Source organism: Castor canadensis, chromosome 10 (genome assembly GCF_047511655.1).
Source record: "Castor canadensis chromosome 10, mCasCan1.hap1v2, whole genome shotgun sequence".
In the NCBI taxonomy this organism is placed as follows: domain Eukaryota; kingdom Metazoa; phylum Chordata; class Mammalia; order Rodentia; family Castoridae; genus Castor; species Castor canadensis.
In genome coordinates this window covers 77,285,377-77,307,382 of record NC_133395.1, presented here as the reverse complement: position 1 = coordinate 77,307,382, position 22,006 = coordinate 77,285,377, and the positions used below count along the sequence as shown (strand labels likewise).

Below are 22,006 nucleotides of genomic sequence, written 5' to 3'. Positions count from 1 at the left end.
CCTGATAAACGGTCGCTATTGTTGGTATTGAGTAATACATGGTGTTGTCTAAACCTTTCAGTCCTTGCTTGGAAATGAACTATTATGTTATAAATAAATATATCTTACTAACTCAGTCTGGATTAGGCTGTGTGGAAAAGTAGTTATATAGCTGAACTAAGAATGTCCACCATGAGGTGTTCCCACTTTCTTAAATAGCATCATTGTCATCATCATCATAATTATTACTTTGCTTTTCTCCCCACAGACGCAACCTGTTAGCTTCTCAAATATGTCCTAAATATGGTGAAAGTCAATCGGGGGTATTATGATGTAGTGGCAGAGAGATTGAAACTTGATATTATTTATATTGATGATGATTTTCTGCAGGATTTTTTTTTTTTTCTTTTGGTGATACTAGAGGTTGAACTCAGGACCTTGTAATTGCTAGGCAGATGTGCTACCACTTGGCTAACCTGGTGATGATTTTTTTAATCTGTTAAATGTAACTTAAATCATCCTTTCATTAATTAAATGTTTTATACCTTACTATTTAATCACCACAACAGTTCTTTGTGATTTTTTCCCCCCATTTTGGGATTTAGGAGATTCAAAAAATAAGTAATGTACATAGATAATAAAATAAGTAATGTATAATATAGATAATATTTATGTACATTTCAGAGGAAAGCAAAAATCTTTCTGTTATATAAGGCAATATGGGAAGGGTAAGATTGAGTCCTAAATAAGATGAAAAATAAAGAGATAGTAGTGATATGAAGATATCCCCACTGGTGATACGGAGAAGAGAAGAGTAAACATTGATTAACTTTGTGCCTCCTCTTTTCTTGTTATGTGATTATCTCTGCAGATTTCTACCGGTCCAATTTCTGGGGCAAGAATACACAAATTTTAATAATTGACAACCTTTCAGAAATACAACACACATTTATATTCCTAATAATAGGTGTTGGCACAGTCTTGGAAACACTGGGATATAGCAAACTTTCATATTTTACTAATTTTGTAGGTGAAATACTGAAGTGTGCTCATAAGTGCTGTTGAACTTCTCTTTCATGTACATTGGTTATTGGTGTTTCTTTCCTGTTCTTTGCTCATTTTTCTGTTCTTTTTAAAATTGCATATTAGAGAGTTAAACTTCTCCAATCAGATTTTGAAATCTCTTCCCTTATTTTGCATTTTGGTTTTAATTTCACAAAGTAATTCATGCTGTCAGTTTTGAAGTACCATGTTAACTCAAACGATTTTGTATTAAGTAAAAAAGAACAAAAAATAACCTCATTTCTATTAAAATAACTTGGCAATCCCCAACCTGCTGAGTTAGTAATTTTGAATAGAAAGAGTTGTTTTTATATAACTAATTTGAATACGCTTATTTTTATTGTTTTTAGCAAATGGTGTTCTTGCTTTCTGTTTTTTATTGATAGATTAAAATGTTTTTCCTGTTGATTATTTTTAGTCTGAAAATATTCTTTTAAAAATTATATAAGCAGCATTTGATTGAAATTTATTCAAACCTGTGATAATTAAAAAGACTTAAGTATGAAAGAATTAAGTTTCTTTTTCCACTAAGTAAAGAATATTCCGTGTTGACTTTTCTAGGATTTTGTTGAGATCAAGGTGTGTTTTGGAAAGAGATTTTGTTGTAGCAGATGAAGGGTGCAATCAGGAACTTTTTATACTTACTTTTAAATTGATAGTTTGTGTGCAGTGACCACTTGTTTTGTTGAAATAGAAAGATTTCTTAAGATTCATGATTGCATTGTAACTTTGTTCTGTTGATTGAAAGAAGAGCTCCTGAGAAATTTTGTTTTGGAATAACTTTTTGAGGGGAGAATTTTTAAGGTACGTGTAATGTGGTATGATTTTTGACATGTTGCCATATTTAAACATTTGAACTGAAATTTGGTGCCTTTTATACACAGTATGTAGTATTGTTGGGCATGAGCATCTAGTTTATAGCCTTGGAAATTTGTGTGTTAGTTTTTAATAATAATAATGGTAGTTTAGTAAAACCGTGATACATTTACCTTGGACCAAGAAGCTAGTAGATCATTCTGAGTTCATCTGGTTGGCTTCTTCACACTTTACTATGGTCATTGTATTTACCCAAATGTAATAACTGGTAGTAAGGGCTTGGCCTTACTAGTGGTTCATCCTTGTTTTCCTAGGATGTTGAATTATTAAAGATGAATTTAGAATTCTTATCCACAAACATTGCTAGCCTGTTTTAAGCTTTTTAGTGAAACCATGTTGTTTTTTCCCAACTTTATTTTCTTCCCCAAATTTGTTCTCTTTTCATTTAGAAAATGGGGAGGGAGAACCTTTTGTTTTTATTTTGTTGAGTGAGGTCTATATGTTCTTTCTCATTGGTTCCATGCATGCCAATTAGATTCAAAGAGATTGAATCACTTCAAGTTTAGCTAGAATAATAGTAAGATTGTAGTGTGTTTAAGGAGTATTATAAAATAGCAGTTTCTCTGAAGACAGGATGCCATAGTTAAGAGTATAAGCTTTGGTGTCTGATCTTAGGTTAGTGGTGCAAGTGTAGGCAAATTATTTTAAGCTCTTTGTAAGGCTCACTTTTGATATCTGTAAAATTGGTATGATAATAAGCTCCATCTCACAGGATTATGCATATTAAAAAGATTAATGAGTATAAAGTGTGTGGCATGGTGCTGTGCTTGTCAAATAATAGTTGTCACAGTCTTATTGCTTATAATTCTGCAGCTTAAAAACTTACGCTTATCTTTCTGAATATGTAGATTACTACTTTTTCATTTACTACCATTTTAATTTAAATTAACTGTAATAAAGATCAATTTTTTTTTCTGTATTGCGATTCAAATTCAGGACCTTGTGCTTTCTAGACAAGTGCTCTACCACTTGAACTTTTCCTCCAGCACCCCCCCCCACCATTTTTCTTTTAGTTTTATTTTTTCTGCTAGGGTCTCATGTTTTTGCCTAGCCTCAGACTGCAATCTTCCTACTTCTACCTCCTATGCAGCTGGCACAAGTGTGTGCCGCCATGCCCTGTCCTCAATTTTACATTTTTGATGACAGTTCAGGGCATTGGAAACTTGTCCTGGGGTAATATTTTGTTTTCTCTAGTTTATTATTAGTAATTAATTATGATCTGTAATGTGTGGTGGGAACATGAGGCGGTTTGGACATGGTGTTGTTTTGTGGTTACCAAAAGAGTTGTGCTCTGAAAATTGGTCTGTTACTTGGTAGTTTTAATATTTTCTGTACATGCAGGGACGTTTAGTTCTTTCTCTATATTCTGAACTTTTTGGGGGGAAAAGAATAGATGTTACTGGTCACTTATATTTCTTTCTTTTTTTTTTTTTTTTTTGGTGGGGCTGGGGTTTAAACTCAGGGTTTTACACTTGCAAAGCGGGTGCTATACTACTTGAGCCACACCTCCAGTCCATTTTTCTCTGGTTATTTTGGATATGGGGTCTCACAAACTATTTGCCTGGGCTGGCCTTGAACTGTTGTCCTCTGTATCTCAGCCTCCCAAGTAGCCAGGTGTACAGGTGTGAGCCACTGGTGCACAGCTGGCCATTTATATTTCTAAGAAGGGCAGAGAGGCTTATACTGAAACATTGAGAGAATGAGCAAAAATGTTTTTGTACATTTAAGCTTCAAAATAGCAAGTCCTAAAGTTAGCTTTTTTCTTTCCTTTGACATAGTGTGTCTAGACACTTACTTCACTTGTTAGGAATGAGAATGGATTTCCCTTATTTCTAAACCATTGGAATTGGCTTTGTTTGGAGATAAGGATTTGAAAACCTTGGACTTTGCTTTGGAGGCTATCAGTAATGGCCCTGATGGCTTTGAAGCCTTACCTTTGGTTCTCAAAGTCAACTCTCTAAGGGTGGGCTGAATACTACAGTGCAGTTACAGCTCTAGTAGACATTTTCCTAACCTTACAGTACATCTTTCTCACATTTTTTCCTCTGTATGCACATTATTCCCCCTTGAAAAATCTGCTCAGGCACTTATTTGCCTTCCTTGAGAAGCCCCGTTACCTCTGGGTCTACTGGATTATGTGTACATTTATATTACACTGAGTTCTGTTTTCATGTCTGTATTACCCTGTATAGTATAACCTCTCTTTGAGGGAAAGGTATGTCCAGCCATTGGTTGAAATGGGATCTCCTGAACTTTTTGTTCATGCTTGGTATTTTGAAAGGTATTAATGCTACCTTCTCCTCCTCCTCTTCCCCTTCTCTTCTTCCTCTTCTCCCTTCTCTTCCCCTTCCTCCCTCCTCTCTCTTTTAAATCAAAGATGGTATAGCAGAGGCCACTTGTGGAGAGGAGAATCTAATTTGAATATAATAATTTCCATAGGTGGTATTTGCAAGGTTTTTGAAACTTAGAAGTCAAATGTTTTCTTAAAATTTGATCTCTTTATATTCTACCTGAATGGAACAATGAGCAAATATAGTTTTCTTTTTAATTTCAGGTTTAAAAATAGATACCTTTTCAAACATGTATTGGTTTATTCCCTGAAAGGGAAATGTTTTCCTTTAAGATACAATTTATTGTAAATTTGCTATAATTAAGAGATGATGAAAATTATCATCTAGTAATTTTCACATATAAAGCCCTACTAACCACTGTCAAGATGGTTTACTGTCTTTTTTATAACATTAGCCAATGAATTTATGATTTTATTGGACAATTTATTCAATAACAGTCTGTTCAAATTACTGAAATTTAAAAGACCAATGAAATTTATGTTGTTTATTTTTAGTTTTTGAAGTTATTTCTTTACTTAAGTACCTTAGGTTGAATCCCCACTCAAGTTTAGGAGTGACTGTACTCTGGCCTATTGTGGATAGCATTAAAATAATCTTTAAAAAGCTGTTCATTAGCAATCACCTTTTTCCTTTAGTTGGAGTAGTTCTCAGTAGGAAATAGGTAGCAAGATGAGTTACTGAAAAAGATACAGTATGGAGAATTTTTTTATTTTGGGTCCTTGAAACCATTTCTTCATTTATACAGTGAGCATAGGTAAGTTCCAGTGGGAAAAAAATTTGCAAAGCATTTTCTTTGCTAAATTAATTTCTATTCATTAAATAAAGTCACTGAATGAGATTTTAGTATATTTTCCTAAAACATCTATTGCTTTACATAATATTACTCATCCTATTATTACTGTGGGTTATTTTAGAGGTGGGAGTGGGAATGGGAGATGGTGGGCGGTGATTTGGACATTAGAATAGAATGTCTTAGAGATTTTACTTGTTTCGTAGCCTAACATTCCTGATAACTTATATATGTTAGTTTTATTAGTTTAGATTAGTGTGGGGGGATGTAGGAGTGGCCTGGTTTCTTTCCTTCTTTTTCGTAGCCAAGGAAGTATCGCCTGGGGATGCTGGAGGAGAGGCTAGTTCCGATGGGATCAAAGGCTCGAAAAGCAAAGAACCCTATTGGCTGCCTTGCTGACAGGTGTAAATCAGGAGTACCCATCAATATGGTTTGGTGGAACAGAGTCACAGAAAACAATTTACAGGTAAAAATAATTTTTATTAGACATTTTTTGAAAGTGAATTTCTTGGCTGCTTTCCATGTTTGTGTGGGGTGTTGGGTATGAAAAGATTGGATGACTTAGCTGATATACTTAGCTGATTTAAAAATTTTTTAAATTAAAGATAGTAAGTCCATTAACTAGCTAAATGATTTTTTTGATTGTATTGGGTTTGGAACTCAGGGTCTCATGCTTGCTAGTCAAGTGCTCTACCACACCCATAGCTCTTTTTTGCTTTGGGTATTTTTACAATTTGCTTTTTTGCCTGGCTGGCCTTGGACCATGATCCTCCTTCCAGTGCCTCCTGCATAATTGGGACTACAACCATATGTACTGGTTCAGATGAGATCTTGCTAAGTTTTTGCCCAAACTGGCCTCGAATTGGAGTCCTCCCAATCTCTGCCTCCCACATAGCTGAGATTACAGGTGTGAGTCATTACGCTTAGTCTAACTAAATGAGCCTTACACATGCAAAGCATATACTGTACCCCTGAGCTATACCTTCAGCCCTATTTAGTTATTTTTAAGTCTTAGAGTTAGGATATGACACTAAAAACATCATATTATACCATTTATCGTAGAAAGTTCCATTTATATGGAATCTGAGCAACAGGAGGCTCTGTATGTTGTCTTTTTGTAATTTTTTAGCAGGAAATAAAAATTATATGTAAACAAACTTGTCAAGGAAACATCTTTAGTAGTACATTGTTACAGGGTTATTACAGATACATAACTGTCTTTGGCTATCTTATCAATACCAAATAATGAAAGAAATTTTTATAACTGAAGAACTAGTTCTATGTAAGGTTTCAAAGGACCTACAAAATAATTTGGATTATAATTATACTTTAATTTAAAAAATTGGCAATTGTTGTATAATATGGATAGTTCTGTTAACACCAAAATTTCAATTTAGCCAGAGGTAGCATATTTTTCCTCCCAAATTGTGAGTAAATTAGTATTTAAAATTTACTCCTACCCAAAATACAGTCCCACGTGTATATAACATATTCAGAAAGATATAAGAAACTTAATAACTTGGTTTTCTGTCTCCAAACTTCAAAAAAGGACTACAAAACTGTTGAATTTAATATTAATATCATAGCAATAGTTGCTTTGGGCCTAGAAATAAAGAAATTACTCCAAAAATATTGCGAAGTATGGTATTTGCCTGAACTGAAACTTGGGAAGTGGTTTTCTAAAGATAAGGGAAAACAAAACAAAACTCAGAGGTTTCATATTATCATATATGTACTTAAGATTTCATTGGAAAGTTTTGATGTGTTAATTTTTCATCTTTGAGATCAGTAGGATTTGACATGGGTTATTATAACTACATTTAAGTTTTAAAAAGAAAATTTGGAAATAAATCGGGCCTCAAACATTTCAGAATAGATAAGGTGATTGTGAGAGTGGAGTGCTGTCTAGTGCAGGGGGTAGCCACTCACTCGACTCGACTCGACCTCCCCATGCTTTGTCCCCATGGCAGTTCTAAGGTGCCCCTTTTTAAATACAGCTTGAAAAACCATCATGATAGTGTAAGAGTGTACACTTGAGTCATGCTTTGTTTTCTTTTTGTTTCTTTATAAATTTTTTATTACAATATATTTATAATATGGGAGGATTCATAGTGACAATTCCTATTAGACTTTTATTGTACAGTGTACATAAGTTACATTGCCCCAGTCACTTCTTCCCCTCAGCCCCGTCCTTCATGCTTTATTTTCAATTACAACAGCTAGATTTACACTAATATGTGAAAAATTTTTGTCATTTGAACCTCATACATATTTCAGATACACTGTTATTTTATGCTTCAGGTAGTTCTTTTCTTTTAAAGACATAAGGAATGTCACAATCCAAATTTAGAGCATTATAAGCTCTGAAATGCCTCGCATTTTGTCACATGTTGGAGTGCTGGTAAATCCCCATCTAGTCTCCATTACTCACTGTCTGTAAATTCCTAAAATGGGGTCTGGGGTAGTTCATTCAGAGCAAATGCTTGTCAGTGCACTGTATAATTTTTCCATTAGACTTTTAATCTTTTTGCTGTAGAAGAAAATAATTTGTATAAATCAATTCCACCAGTTTTTGGTTTTGTTTGATGTTTACTTTTTAATATGGTTATATTTTTTGACATATGAAAGTTTAAATGAATTTTCAGCCAGATTAAGTTTTTGTTGTTCCATTTGTTTCCTTTAAGGCTTAGGTCTTCTGTAATCATAAGAGAAAAAAAATATTTGGTTATCTTATGTTTTTAAAAACTATAGCTGTGTTTCTTAAATGGTAAACTTGTTAGGCACTGTGCTAAGCTCTTCACTTTTATAGTCTTTGTTCTTCTTAATAGCTTTTGGCTTGGATGTTATTGCTAAATGAAGAAACATCTTTACAAAAGTAAGTAATGAGAGGGTTGAAGAGTTAGTGTAGAGGAAGAAAAAATTGAACCACTGTTTGTCAGACTCAGAAATCTCATTTCTATATGATATAACTCTGGTTGCACTAGAACTATAATTGGTTTAATTATTTAACTGAGTAACTGGAAGAAGGGCACCTTATTTTGAATATGAGAATTGCATACCTTGGTTTCTAGACATAGGCTGTAATTTTTTTAGGCAAAACTGCAACATTTGAAAGACTGGCCCTTTTCCCTTGTGATTTCATCATTTTTCTCAGTGATAGTTAGCTTCCTTTCTTTCTAAGACTTTAAACATATCTTTACTTTGATTTCTTAATATTAACACATTAACCTTATTCCACTTAGAAAATCAACCTAAATAATTTAAACAATAATATCTCTTTCTCTAGTTTTTGAACTCATTGATACAACACAGTCATTCATGTTGCATTTATTCTCTTCAGTTCTGTATTACTTCTGTTTTGTTTTGTTTTGTTTTTCTCCTTCAAAATCTGGATTACTTTAAGCACCCCTGTGGTTCCCATCTTTTTATTACATACTTATCTTTTTATTTATTTTATGACAGAATCTCCGGTTATGAAATAGCCTGCCATATGTGACTTTATAAAACAGTGTTTTATGTGTTTTTTTTTAAACAATATTTGCGTTTGGAACTGATGGAGAATCATAGAAATACAATATTTCCCTTAAAGTTTTGCAGCTTTAATTCTTTCTCCATCCCCTCCTTCCCCTCTCTCTTCCCTTCTCCCCCCGCTCCTTCCCCCCACCCTTCCACTGGGGTTTGAACTTGTGCTTGCTAGACAAGTGTTCTTAGTACTTGAGCCACACCCCCAGCTCTGTATTTCTGTTATCTAAATTGATTACTTCTCACATTCTCCTGTGTGTTCTTTAGTTGAAGTCATTGTCATCTTCCTTGTTGCTGAGGTTAAATATCTTTAAGTACTTCCTTGGTGCCTCCTACATTCTACCACTTTTTTTTTTTTGGTGGTACTGGGATTTGAACTCAGGGCCTCATGATTTCTAGGTAGGTACTCTACCACTTGAGCCACTCCACCAACCCTGTTTTATATTGGCTTTTTTTTTTTTGAGATAGGGTCTCGAGAACTATTTGCCTGGGCTGGCTTTGAACTGTGATCCTCCTGACCTCTGCCTCTGGAGTAGGTGAGATTATAGGCATGAGCCACCGGTGCCCAGCACTACCACTTTTAAGAAGTGAACTGCTGAGGTTTGCCTTCCCATCAACTCATTAACTGAAAGATAACACATTGAACAATACACACTTAAAAGTAAGCCTTTATACCGTTAAAGACATATTACCCCCTTTGATAAATAATGGAAATTGTGTTTTAGAAAAGCCTAATGATAGTAAGTGGTAGAAATGGGATTCTAGCGAAGTTTTATTTAATTCTAAATCCTGAGATTTTCTTACCATATTGTCTTTGATCCCTGTTCTTTAAAAAGTCTATTGTATCTTTCCCTTTTTTCTTTTTTTACAACCACTGACGTAGTGTATACTTTTCACATAAATATCTTCTGAGTATTTTTTGTCTCCTCAGGTATCCATCAAAATACACTAATTCTAATCATATGGGACCTTTTGTATTGTGTAAAATTCCAAATGCATTGGCAGTTGTTGGTACATTTGTTACTCCTGCATCTTCAACTAAACCTGAAGAAAATATTCCCTTCTTTCTCCTTTTGGAGATGGCTCAAATTACCTTTTCTGTGAATACTCACTTGTTCAAACATCTGGAGGAAATAAATACGTATATTTTACTGTCCCCACAATACTTGATGTTTAAGAGGTTTTTCATTTTATGTTAATTTGTTAACCTCTTTGTCTTTTTCCCCTATATTGTTATTTCAGAATAAGTTTGTGTTTATTATTTCTGTATCCTTAAGGTAATTTGCTTATTTTCTTTCCTTGGATTTTTCTTGGTTTGGGCTTGTGTTTTTGCCCATGGCTGGCCTTGGACCCTGATCCTCCTAGCTATGGCTATGCTTCCTGCATAGCTGGGATTATGTGTGTACTACCATGCCCAGTTTATTTGTTGATGGGTGATCTGGGTGACTTTTGGCCTTGACTGGCCTCAAACTCTGATCCTCTTGATCTCTGCCTCTTGAGTAGCTGGACTAATAAGCATGAGCCATTGCATGCAGCTGATATTTTGCTTATTTCTAAATGCCACTTGAATTTCCTTTTATTGAGTAGTATGTGTAATTTTGTGATAATTTGTTCTAGGACTTTTTATAATTTTAACAATGGATCTACTTTTTGTGGGGTTTTATACCTACCATGTTACCATCGATTATTACTCGTGGTATCACAACTGATTTAGAACATACGATGGAGATTTCTTTTGAATTGTTAGAGTTGGGTTTTTTTTTTTTTTTTTGCGCAGCACTGGGGCTTGAACTCATGAACTACACCTTGAGCCACTCCATCAGCCCATTTTGTGTTTTAAGTATTTTCAAGGTAGGATCTCCTGAACTTTTTGCCAGGCTGGCTTTGAACTGTGATCCTCTGATCTTTACCTCCTGAAAAGCTAGGATTATAGGCGTGAGACACCAGCTCCCAGCTGAGATCTTCTGTTTTTTAAAACTCAAAATGTTGTATTTTCCGAGTATTCCTTACATTTTTCCTTTACGTTATTCTGATCCTGGTAGTAGTCTAAATTAATTCTCAACAGTGTTGTTCGATGACCGTGATTTTCTGTTTTTGTACTATTTTCCTGATCTCAGCACAAAACCAAGCAGATTACCTGAGATGTCATATCAGCAACATTTGATTTCACTTAAGTGCAAATTCACTTTGATCTTTCCTTTAGTCTGTGCCTAGGATGATTACCTATCCTTCTGCCTGACCAATTTATATGTGAATTCATGGTTTTTCCTTTGTTTTATGATTGCACAGCTCAAATGCCATTGATTGAAATATTTCATTATCACCATAGAATTGTTATGAGGATTCAGATTTCCAAGCACAAAACAGATATTAAATAATTGATTATAGTTCCAATTTTACCATGTTACCTTATCTCCTAAGATTTGCTTTTTTTTATATTTATTTGGGATGCAGACTGTAGTTATTCATATGTGCATGGCATGATGAAGAATGGGGCAGTGACAGCCTGTTGTAGTGACTTATATTTTAATTCTGATTTGAACATTTTAAAAAGTTAACTTTTAAAATCTCTTATTTGTGTCTTCAAAGGGCTACCAATATGTTTCTTCATGTAAGAATTAGGTATCAACTTGAATGAAAGGATGGGGGAAATGCATGATTTTGTAAACTTCTCAGGGTATTTGCAGACTAAGATGTACCTAAAAGTAATGATGTATGATAAATAAAATCATATTCATTTTGTTGCAGAATTTTTAAAACAGTGGAATCATGCATCAAAAAATTGTAAATATTAATGTTGATTTACTTACCCAGCAAAATGTTATAAGTGAATGAGAATTGTTGGATGTTTCAGAGGTCCATCTGACTTTATTATTTACATATCATTATCTCTATTTTTTGTGGTGATGGGGTTTGAATTCAAGGCGTACACCCTGAGCCACTCCACCAGTTCTTTTTTCGTGATGGGCTTTTTTGGGATAGGGTCTCTTGAACTATTTGCCCAGGATGGCTTCAAACTGTGACCCTACTGATCTCTGCCTCCTGAGTAGTTAGGATTACAGGCGTGAGCCACCTGCGCCTCTTTTGATGATGTTTTATCTCCCTTGTAGTCAGTTCAATTAAGTGACATTTCTTTTGCGAAGCATGTAAGAAGATTCACATTAAAATCTCTTGGCCCACAAATTCTGCTGTGAATGCTAGTTGCTTGTTACTTGGTTGTCTTTAAGATTTCAGAAAGATTTAGGAATCTCACTAAATATACTTTAGTCTTCAGTTATCCACTGAGCTGTGTAACTTGTGTTACTGCAGGTGATTTTGAGTCTCTAGACCTTAGGAAGTAGGGACATTTAGGCCTTCAGTGGGAAAGTATGAAGTTCATAAAGGCGAGGCTTCAAGCTGTCTCTTAGATTAAGGCTCTGTGGGACTTTGAAGAGTTACAGGGCAGCTGTTGTGGCCTTACTATAATTGCACTACCTACCATCTCCCATCCCACCCACCTTTCTCTCTTTTCTTCTCTTCTATAGAGCTACTGTTCTAAACCTTTAACATTCTCCTCAAACTCACTCACCGTCACTCTTGCTTTTTCTTAATGAATCACCTCATGTATCAGCTTTCTACTTACCTGCAAGGTTTTGTTCAGACCCTTTCTTACTATTTTAGTTCTGTCTCCTGCCTATATGCCTTGGAACCCATCTTTATTCCTTTTGGCTTTATTCTTTTTCTTAACTCTTGTCAGTCTGTAGATAATCTCTCCCTCTCTAGTGATTTCTTACTTACAAACACACCAGTGTAAGTCTCTCCTGTTACTTTTTTAACCCTAGAACAAAGAATGCCATGTGAAGAAAAGATGCATACGTTTAGGCAGCTGTGCAATACAACTTGGGGAATGGTTCTTACTTCTAGCAATTTTTTGCCCTTTCATTCATTCCTTAGTTGAATATGTTTTCGCTTTTGCTTTCATCATTCTATTTAAACTTTTTTTTGGTGGTGCTGGGGAATACAACCTAGGACCTTGTATGTGCTAGGCAAGTGCTATACTGCTAGCATCCCCCATCTGAAATTATTTTTGGTAAGGTTGCTTAACTTCCAAAATTAATGATGTCCTTCTGACTTGCCCTGTCCTGAAATTGACACCATTGACAATTTTCTTTTCCTTCAAGCTTTTGTTCTGTCAGCTCTTTAAGACTTTCCTTTTTTTTTTTTTTTTTTTTTTTTTGATGGGACTGAGATTTGAATTCTGGGCTTTCTGCTTGTAAAGCAGTTGCTTTGCCTCTTGAGCCATAACTCCAGTCCATTTTGCTCTGGTTATTTTGGAGATGGGATCTTGTAAACTATTTGCCCAGGCTGGCCTTGAACCATGAGTCTCTCAATCTCAGCTTCCCAAGTAGTTAGGATTACAGATGTGAGTCACTGGCACCTGTCAAGACTGTTCTTTATTAGTCTTTTTTTTTTTTGAAAGACCTTTTGGCCTTTGCCTTGCTCTCAAAGACTGTACAAGCTCTGTCATTTTCTCTTTGCTTTTTATTCTTCATAGGACTCTTTGGTGATCTCACATATCCTCATTATTTCAGTTACTTCTTACTCATATTTTACTCTCATGTATATTTTTCCTTCTTTTTGTCTGCCTCTAAATACTACATTTTGAACTCTGTTTGAACATGCTCATCTTTATGACATAGGGCTTCAAACTCAATATGTCAAAAATGAGCAGCCATATATTTTCCTTCAAACACATTTTTCATTCACACACACCTGTACACACTCACTTATCCACAATTACATGCCCACTGTCTAGCTTGGTTAACGACACTACTTTGAGTCAAGTCTGTGAGTTCCTCTTGCTCTTTCTTCTTCTTGACCTGCCACATCTTTCATCTGCTGAGAGCTGTTTGTGCTACTTTGAAACTGTCTTTACTCTTACTGTTGTAATTTAGATCTCCCTTAATTTCTTCCTTGGACTATTACCATTATAGCTTTTTGCCTGGTTTTCTGTTTCTTGTCTTACCATTACTTTATTATCTGATCTTCTAATTTTTGTCATTTTTTTAATTATTGGGAAAAAATGATCCAAATTCCTTAAGGTATTTGAAGTACTTCCAATCTTGCTCTTACTTATCCTGAAGAGTTACTGAAGTACTTACAGTATCTTGCAAGTACCATGAGAAGTATTAGGCCCTTCCAACTTCTGCCTTTGAACATTCACATGATACGATGTATGCCTTATTCTGTATTGATTTAAAGTATTCAAATCATACATTGGTCTTACAGTATAATTAGGCAACACTAATGTTTTCATTCACTTTTTCCTAGCATTCACCATGTTGTTCTAATGACTTATATATGTAACTCACCACACAGGCTAACAGTATTTGGCACATTGTAGCTAATTTTGTTGTTTTGAGTTCTTGTGTGCTATGAGCTCTTGAGAGCTGAGTGGAATTGAGTTCAGGGTACATTCTATACCTGTGAAATTGTGTTCTTAATATACATCTTCCCCTAGTGCCTAGCACAGTGCCTTCCTGTGACTTCTGTGTTTTAAAATTAATAACTGAACCTTGATTAGTGATTACTAGCTAAATGTGTTTTGGCCAGATGTTAGTCCTGAAATGTAATGCTTTATTTTGTTGAAATTTTCCTTGGTAGAGTTTTAAGACATAAAATATTGTGGAAAAAATTTGAAAATCTTATATATGTCAAATTTGTGATTAAGCATGATTCTTGGTTAGTAAAAATACTTCTAAGTAAATGTCTACTTACTATGGAAAGTGACATAGGTTTTACTATTATATAAGAATGGATAGAAGATATGCTCAATAATAGGAGATAATTACATCTTTGTAAAGTGGTTTTTGCCTCTCTGGAATGCTGAGATAGTCTCTCTTTTCTTGGACTACTCATTTTAACTAATCTAAATGGATATTTTTGTTCCTTTTAGGGGGAGAAATATTGGGTCTGAACTAGGTGGTATGCCCTGTGACTGTTGATTACTGTTATTGGAGGGTGTTGATATGTAAATCACTTCAGGTTCCTTTGATTAGCAGATTAGCAGTTTATCTGGTTTTGTTTTTAAATGTCTTCCATTTTCCACATACACATTTCCTTGTTTTTTTTTTAAGGTACTTGGATTTGAACTCAGGGCCTTGCACTTGCCAGGTGGGCACTGTGGAACCACAGCCCCGACCCTTTCTGCTTTAAGTAGTTTTCAAATAGCATTTTTGCATTTATGCCTAGTCTGGTGTGGACTCTGATTCTCCTATTTACGCTTCCTGAGTAGCTGGGATGATAGGTGTGTACCACACAGCCAGCTTCTTAATTGATTGAGATGGAATCTTGAGAACTTTTTGTTCAGTCTGGCCTTGAAATGTGATTCTCCTGATCCTCTGCCTCCTGAATAGCTAGGATTATAGGTGTGAGCCATTGCACCCAGCGGAATTTTTCTTTTTTATATGTATTGACTCTACTGGTCTCAATTTAAATCTTGCATATTTTATTAGAATTGTTATGATAATGCTTCTCTATTCAGTGATGACATGCAAAAGAAAAGTAATGGAGTGATTTCATGATTTATAAATTCCCTCTGCCCCCTCCCACTATCCAAGAGTTTGAGCTCAGGAGCCCTGCTCCCACCCCTTTTTGCTTTTATTTTTCAGCAGTTTTTATTTTTGTCATGCTGGCCTCAGATCATGGTCCTTCTACATAGTTGGGATTACAGATGTGTGCCACCATGCCTGTATTGTCATTTGAGACAGGGTTTTGGTAATTTTTTGCTTGGGCTGGCCTTGAGCCACAGTCCTCCCATCTCTGTCTCCCAAGTACCTGGGATTACAGGTATGAGCCACGGTGGATGGTGGATCATTGCTAAATCTTAAACTTTAAAAAAGTCCTTTTGCTGGTATCTATATCTATATTAGTGACAAAATTCAGACACTCCTCTGAAGGACAAAGAAGAAAGCAAAGATGCCCTCAACCTACTCGTGGTCCTTTAGGTCCTCATGACCCGGAGTTACTTTTGTTAACATTTTAGTCAGTGTCTTTTAGCTTTGTTTTATACATCTGCCTGTGTACATACTCTCCCCACCCTCTCTCAGCATAAGCGCACCGTTTTATACAAACAGCAGTTTGTCATTGCTTTTCTGTAGCACAATTTTTGTTTTATTTCTATTTTATCTCGTTTATTTCATTTTTACTCAATAGTGATATGGTTTCCATGTTAATTAAAACATTGTCAATCCACAGTAATTTTTATCAGCTATACACAGTTATATATGCCGCATTCTACCCAGCCAGATCCCTACTGATAGATGTTTAAATGCTAGACAAAACTTAATTTTTTATCTTTGTGTCATTTTCTCCTTAGCTTTAATTCTCAGATCTGGATTAACTAGGTAAAAGGGCATGCTTTTTTCTCATTCTGATACATATTATCAAACTGTTTCAAGAAGAGTACACCAGAAGATTACTAGAAATGTTCATAAGTTCACCAATTTCTAACAAGCTTTATAAAGGGTGAACTTTCAAATGTCTTTGGAAATTTAGATGCCTATGACTTAAAGCTGTTACATAGATTTACTTTATGCTGAGCTCATGATAAATTTTGTTTTACTCTATCATAATATAAAAGTTAATTTATTCTTGACCTTTTGGCTATGATCAAATATAACTTCCTGTTAATCTTCATTTGACAGATTCTAACATCCACGTGCTATTTTTCTCTTTAAGATTTAAAAGGACACAGATGTGAATCTCTTGGAAATATTAGCGATCAATTTTCTCCCACTGTCTCTACCAACTTTTATTTTAGTTTTTGTGGTACTGGGGTTTGAAATCAGGGTCTCATGCTTGCTAGACAAGTGCTCTGCCACTTGAGCCTTGAGCGCGCGCGCGCGTGTGTGTGTGTGTGTGTGTGTGTGTGTAGTATTTTCACGATAGGGTCTATTTCCCTGGGGCTGGCTTAAATCCTCCTGATCTCTGCCTCCTGAGTAGTTAGGATTATAGGTGTAAGCCACAAATGTCTGGCTCTGCCAACTTTATATGATTTAGAAAATCATATCTATTGGGGCACTTAAACCAGAGGGCCTAGTTTGTGTCAGAAAATTTATGAACCATGTTATAGACTAATTTTACAGTAGTAAAAGTATCTAGATACTACTTTTAACTTAGATGATGAAACTTGACAGGTTTTTAAAAAAATCAATTTCTGAGTAACCCAGGAGGTAAGGGCATTTTGATAATAAATCTTAAGCTGGCCATGTTCGTGTATACTTGAAATAAGGGGAAATAACAAACCGTTAAATTAAAAATCTTGTGGAAATGTGAACTCGTAGATTCTGGTTAGCCATTTTACTTCTCCTTTCCATCCCACTCTGTTCCTCTTTAGTCTGTATTATTTATGAATACTAAAGACAAATAAAATAGCTCTTAATTAGGGCTGCTTCTTAGGTCTAAGGATCTCATCATCTTATGTATTATAGCAAGGCAAGTTAGCCAAGCCTTTCTCCCTAAGTATTAGTACTCCCTCTTCTGTCTTCCCAAATAACTCAATGTTGTTCACTCTTGCCAAAAGACAAGACATACACACATACACTTTGGACACAGAATTTTTTTTTTTTTTGGCAGCACTGCAGTTTGAACTTGGCCTCATCCTTGCTGGGCAGGCACTCTACAACTTGAGCCACCCTGCCAGACCCCTTTTTTTGTGATGGGTTTTTTGAGATAGGGTCTCTGAATTATTTGCCTAGGGCTGGCTTTGAACCTGGGATCCTCCTGGTCTCTGCTTCCTGAGTAGCTAGGATTGCAGGAGTGAGCTACTGGAGCCCGGCTGAACCCTGGATCTTTTAAATCAGTCCCACCTATGCTCTTTTGTCATCTCAAAAAAGAAAAATAGTAGTGTGATAGAAGACTGGAGTCTTTGGAAAAAATAGGTAATGTAAAGGTTAATATTAGCATTTTATCTCCTCTTTGTTTTTGTGGTACTAGGTACTAGGTATGGTTTAGATCAGCCAAGGACAGTGGTATCTTGATCTGGTCAATCTAATTAGACTTAATAAAGTCATCAAACAAAATGTTCCTCTTTTCCTTTCCTCTTCTTTTTTTGGGGGGGTATTATCTCTGTGCTCTCCTTTGTCTCTGGCTGGAGTACAAGAGATGAGGTGAGGTGAGAAACTGGGAGTCAGCCAGTCAGTTGGGACAATATTGCAATAAATTTGGGTAGACATGATGGTGTCCTACACTAAGGCACTGACAGTCACGTTGTTAGAAGTAATTGAATTTGAGAAAATTTAGGATGTTGCAAAGACTTGGTGCTTCAAGGATGTCCGCATTATGAGAAGGATAGATGAATTGTGCTTAGGAAAGACATACATAAATCACAATAAAACTTCAAAAGAAAACCTACCTTACAAGTTGATTTGCTCACAAAATGCTTGAAATGATAGTTGCAAAGCATCTTCCTGCTACTGGATGTCTCATTAAACAAACAAACAAAAAGAGTTAACTGAATTTTACATGTTGATAACATCAAATAAGGAATTTCAATTTGATTTGAAACATTACCAATAGACTGTTTCTCTGACCAAAATGGAAGACAGGAATTGATTTAATCTCTCCAGAAACGTCTAAAAAACAAAATGTATGAAACAACATTGTTCACATATCAGGCAATGAAGGACAGTGATCCTTAAGAAATGGTGAACAAATGAGGTAAGTCTGGTGATTATCCCCAGCGTACTGCTTTGGGAGAGTTTTCCAGGCCACGTGCAGGGAGAAGGACCTCAGTTGGAGCCTGTTAATCAGTCTGAATTGCGATGGCCAAAATGGAACCACAGTGGCCAAGATAGCTATAGTTTACAGGAAAACATAGTGAACAGGGAGATCTCACATAGGGCAAACTGAAATTTTGCAAAACATTCTCTTTGAGTCTTTTAGCTCAGATGTGAATGTGGAGGTTACTCAAGCTGGAAAATTAAATTCCAGAAAAGATCACAGGAAACAGTTCTCAGAACTCATACAAAGCTGAGAATAGTTCCTGTTCTCATCAGCCAACATGAAAAACTTTGAAATTCATTAAGCATCAATTGGGTAATGGAAAGACATTTGTCTCAGTGCTGGGGTCAAATTAGCCTTAGAATAAATGTTTCCCTGGTCTTTCCTGAGAAAGCTTAAAAGCAAGACCTAAAAGAGTCTCACTGATTTTTAGCAGTTTAAATTATGCTAGAGAACAAAGGGTAAGAATATTTCTAAGAATACAGCATCAAACAAGATGAAAGTTAATATAATTAATCATCGTATCAAAAATTAACAGATAGGCAAAGAAGTAGAAAAGTAAGATCCATGTAGGGAAGATTCAGCTTATCAAAACTGACCCACAGTTATGGGGAAATAGTATAAAGGAACATGAAAAACAGTTATTATAACTGTATCTCAGATGTTTAGAAAGTTAAAAGAAAGATTAAACAGACATGGATGATTTATTTAAAAATGTACACATTTAGTGTTTAAAGCTACAGTGTCTGAAAGGAAAAAATCAGTTGGATAGGAATAATGGCAGTAATTACTTTTCAGATAAATGGAATAGGGAACTTGAAGGCAGACTGAATACAAACTGTCCAGACAGCCATATATAGTGAAAAAGAGGTGTGGGTTAATATCACATGGCCTAATATACTTATAAGTGGAGTTTCTGAACAGAGGCAGGTGGCCATAAAGAAAAAAATATTTTGAGAAATAATGGGCAAGTATTTTCCAAAGGATAAACTGTAAACGTATAAATCTAAGGAGCCCAGTGAACCACAAGCCTAAGAAACAAGAAAACTATAGCCAGCCACATAAAAGGAACAACCCTAGGACAAAGAAGACCCATTCTTAAGGAACAAAAATAGAGATAGCAATTTCTCATTGGAAATAATATAAAACAGAAGACAATGGGGTAGTATCTTTAAAATATATGAAGAAAAAGATGTCAGCCTAGAATTCTATATTTGGAAAAAAATTTATAAAAAGTCAGTGCATATAAAAGTTCATAAACTTATCACATCACTGTTAATTTCATGGCTTTGAAAATGTACTGTGTTTATGTGAGTTTTGTCTTTGATGAGAGGTACTGTTTCTTATGAATCATAAATTATTTCAAAGTAAAAAATTTAAAAAGCAAAATGCCAGGGGATTTAACTCCACATTTGCCCAAGGCCCCGGGTTCAGTCTCCCACACTACATAATAAAATAAATAAGGAAGTATTGTGCTTTAAGTCTCTTAAAGATAATTGACTATTCAGAGCAGAAGCAGTAATAATGAACTTGTAGGGTTTATAATGTGGAAAAATATGACAATAGCAAAAAGTCTGAGGGGGAAACTAGAAGTATGTCTTCTAGCTTTCTGCTGTGTGGAAGGTAGTTATGAGGCTGGATGGTGATGTTATAGACTGAATTATGTCAACTTTCCTCATATATGTTGAAGCCTTAACCCCTAATGTAACTGTGTTGGAGATGAGGCCTTTACAGAGCTAATTAAGGTTAAATGAGGTCTGAAGGATGGTGCTCTAAGCAAATATGAGGAAGAAAGACCAGGATGCAAATACATAGAGAAAGGCCATGTGATGATTCAGGGAGAAGGCAGCTGCCTAGAAACCAAGGAGATGGCCTTAGAAGAGAAACCACCTGTGGTACTACCTTAAATCTGACTCCTAGCTTTTAAAACTGTGAGAAAAGGAATTTTTGTTATTCATTGGCTGATGTTTTGTTATGGTAGCCCTAGCAAATTTAACACAGTTGTTGATGAGCTAAAAATATGTACTTTAAAATCTAAGGCAGCCATTACTGTGATAGAACAGAGTTTTAACTAATAAGTGAAGCGAGAAGATAAAATGAAATCATAACAATCTCAGCTATTCTCACAGAAAACAAAAGAAGAGAAAGGGAACAGAGGACATCAGATGGAACAAAAGCCAAGCATATCATTAATGTCATTAAATGTATATTTTCTGAACATAATAGGCAGAGATTTCCAGATTAGATTAAAAAACATGTAAGACTCAACTGTATGTTGCTATCAAGAAACCTACTTTAAACAAAATGACAAAAAGTTAAACTATGCTAGTTAAAGGAAAAGCTGAACCACTCTAAACTATGTGGGACAAATGACTTAAAAGCAGAAATGTTACCAAGGATGAAGAATCATTTGACTTGGGAGTCTGAGGTGAGAGGATTTTCAGTTTGAACTGAAAAAAAGATCACAAGAAAATAAGATCAGAGCAGGAATAGAAAATGGAAAAGCAACAGAGAATCAAGAGGATGACATACCATTCTCAAGTCTTTATATAATTAACAGTCCTTTAAAATAAGGCAAAGCCTTATAGAAATGTAAGGAGAAATAGACAATGTTAGGGATTTCAGTACTCTTTTCTCAGTAATAGAAGAATGAGAAAGTAAATCAATAAATCTCAAAACCAGCTTGCTGAAATTGGCATTTACAGAACACTGACCAGTACAGCCAAATACATTTTCTTTTCAAGTGAGCATGGAGCCATAAACAATAATGAAAACAAAACCAATGGAGGAAAAATTAATGAAACCAAAAACTGATTCTTTGAGAAGATGTATAAAACTGATAATTTTTCTAGCCAGGTTGACTAGGAAAAGGATAAAAGAAATCAGTGTCAGGGAAGAAGTAGTTCACATATTCCACACGTATTAACAGATAACTAAAGTAATATTTTGAAATATTTTATGGCAATAAATTTGACAGGCAATGAAATGAAAAAATTTTAGCAGGACACAGATTGTCCAAATTTATTCAAGAAGTAATTAACTAGATCAAATCTGTTAAAGAAATTGAATTTATAATTTATAGTAAAATCTTCCTACAAGAAGGTCCAGATGTTTTCACTGGTGAATTCTACCTAATGTTTGAGGGCAAAGTAGTGCATATTCTACACAAACTTTTCCCAAAAGGAAAAAAGAAATTGAAAGGGAAGAAATACTTTACATTTTATTCTGTGAGGTTAGCATTACTATGATACCAAAGTCAGATAAAGACATTTTGTCAACAGAAAACTACAGACCAATAACCTGTGCATAGATACAGAAGTTATTTAGTTTTATTTTTTGTCAGTACTGGGAATTTAACTCAGGGCCTCACATTTGCTAGGCAGGTGCTGTCCCATTTGAGCTATACCCTAGCCTGCAGTTAGAATAATTCTTAACAAAATTGCAGCAAATCAGATTAGGTAGGTAGGTATAGATAAACACACCATGAAATTGTCTCAGTAATGAAAGTTCGGTTCAATATTTTAAAAATGAATTGATATATTAACCAAAATCAGCATGATCGTTTCAGTAGATGGGAAATATTTGACAAAATCCAACATCCATTCCTGATAAAAACTCTCAGCAAACTAGGAATACAAGCAAACATCTTTAACCTGATAAGGTT

General features: G+C 35.1%; 1 protein-coding gene across 5 annotated transcripts in view; it reads left to right on the top strand.

Moving 5' to 3' along the window:
• Pan3 (poly(A) specific ribonuclease subunit PAN3) overlaps nucleotides 1–22,006 on the top strand; it is a 132,166-nt gene that overhangs the window by 36,181 nt on the left and 73,979 nt on the right. For 3 of the 5 annotated variants that reach the window (XM_020176803.2, XM_020176802.2, XM_074043640.1), the window contains exon 5: nucleotides 5,363–5,524. The exons of the other annotated variants lie outside the window; for them this stretch is intronic. In XM_020176803.2, the coding sequence (XP_020032392.1) occupies nucleotides 5,363–5,524 (162 nt within the window). The remainder of the gene's footprint in view (nucleotides 1–5,362; nucleotides 5,525–22,006) is intronic. 5 annotated transcript variants of the gene reach the window in all.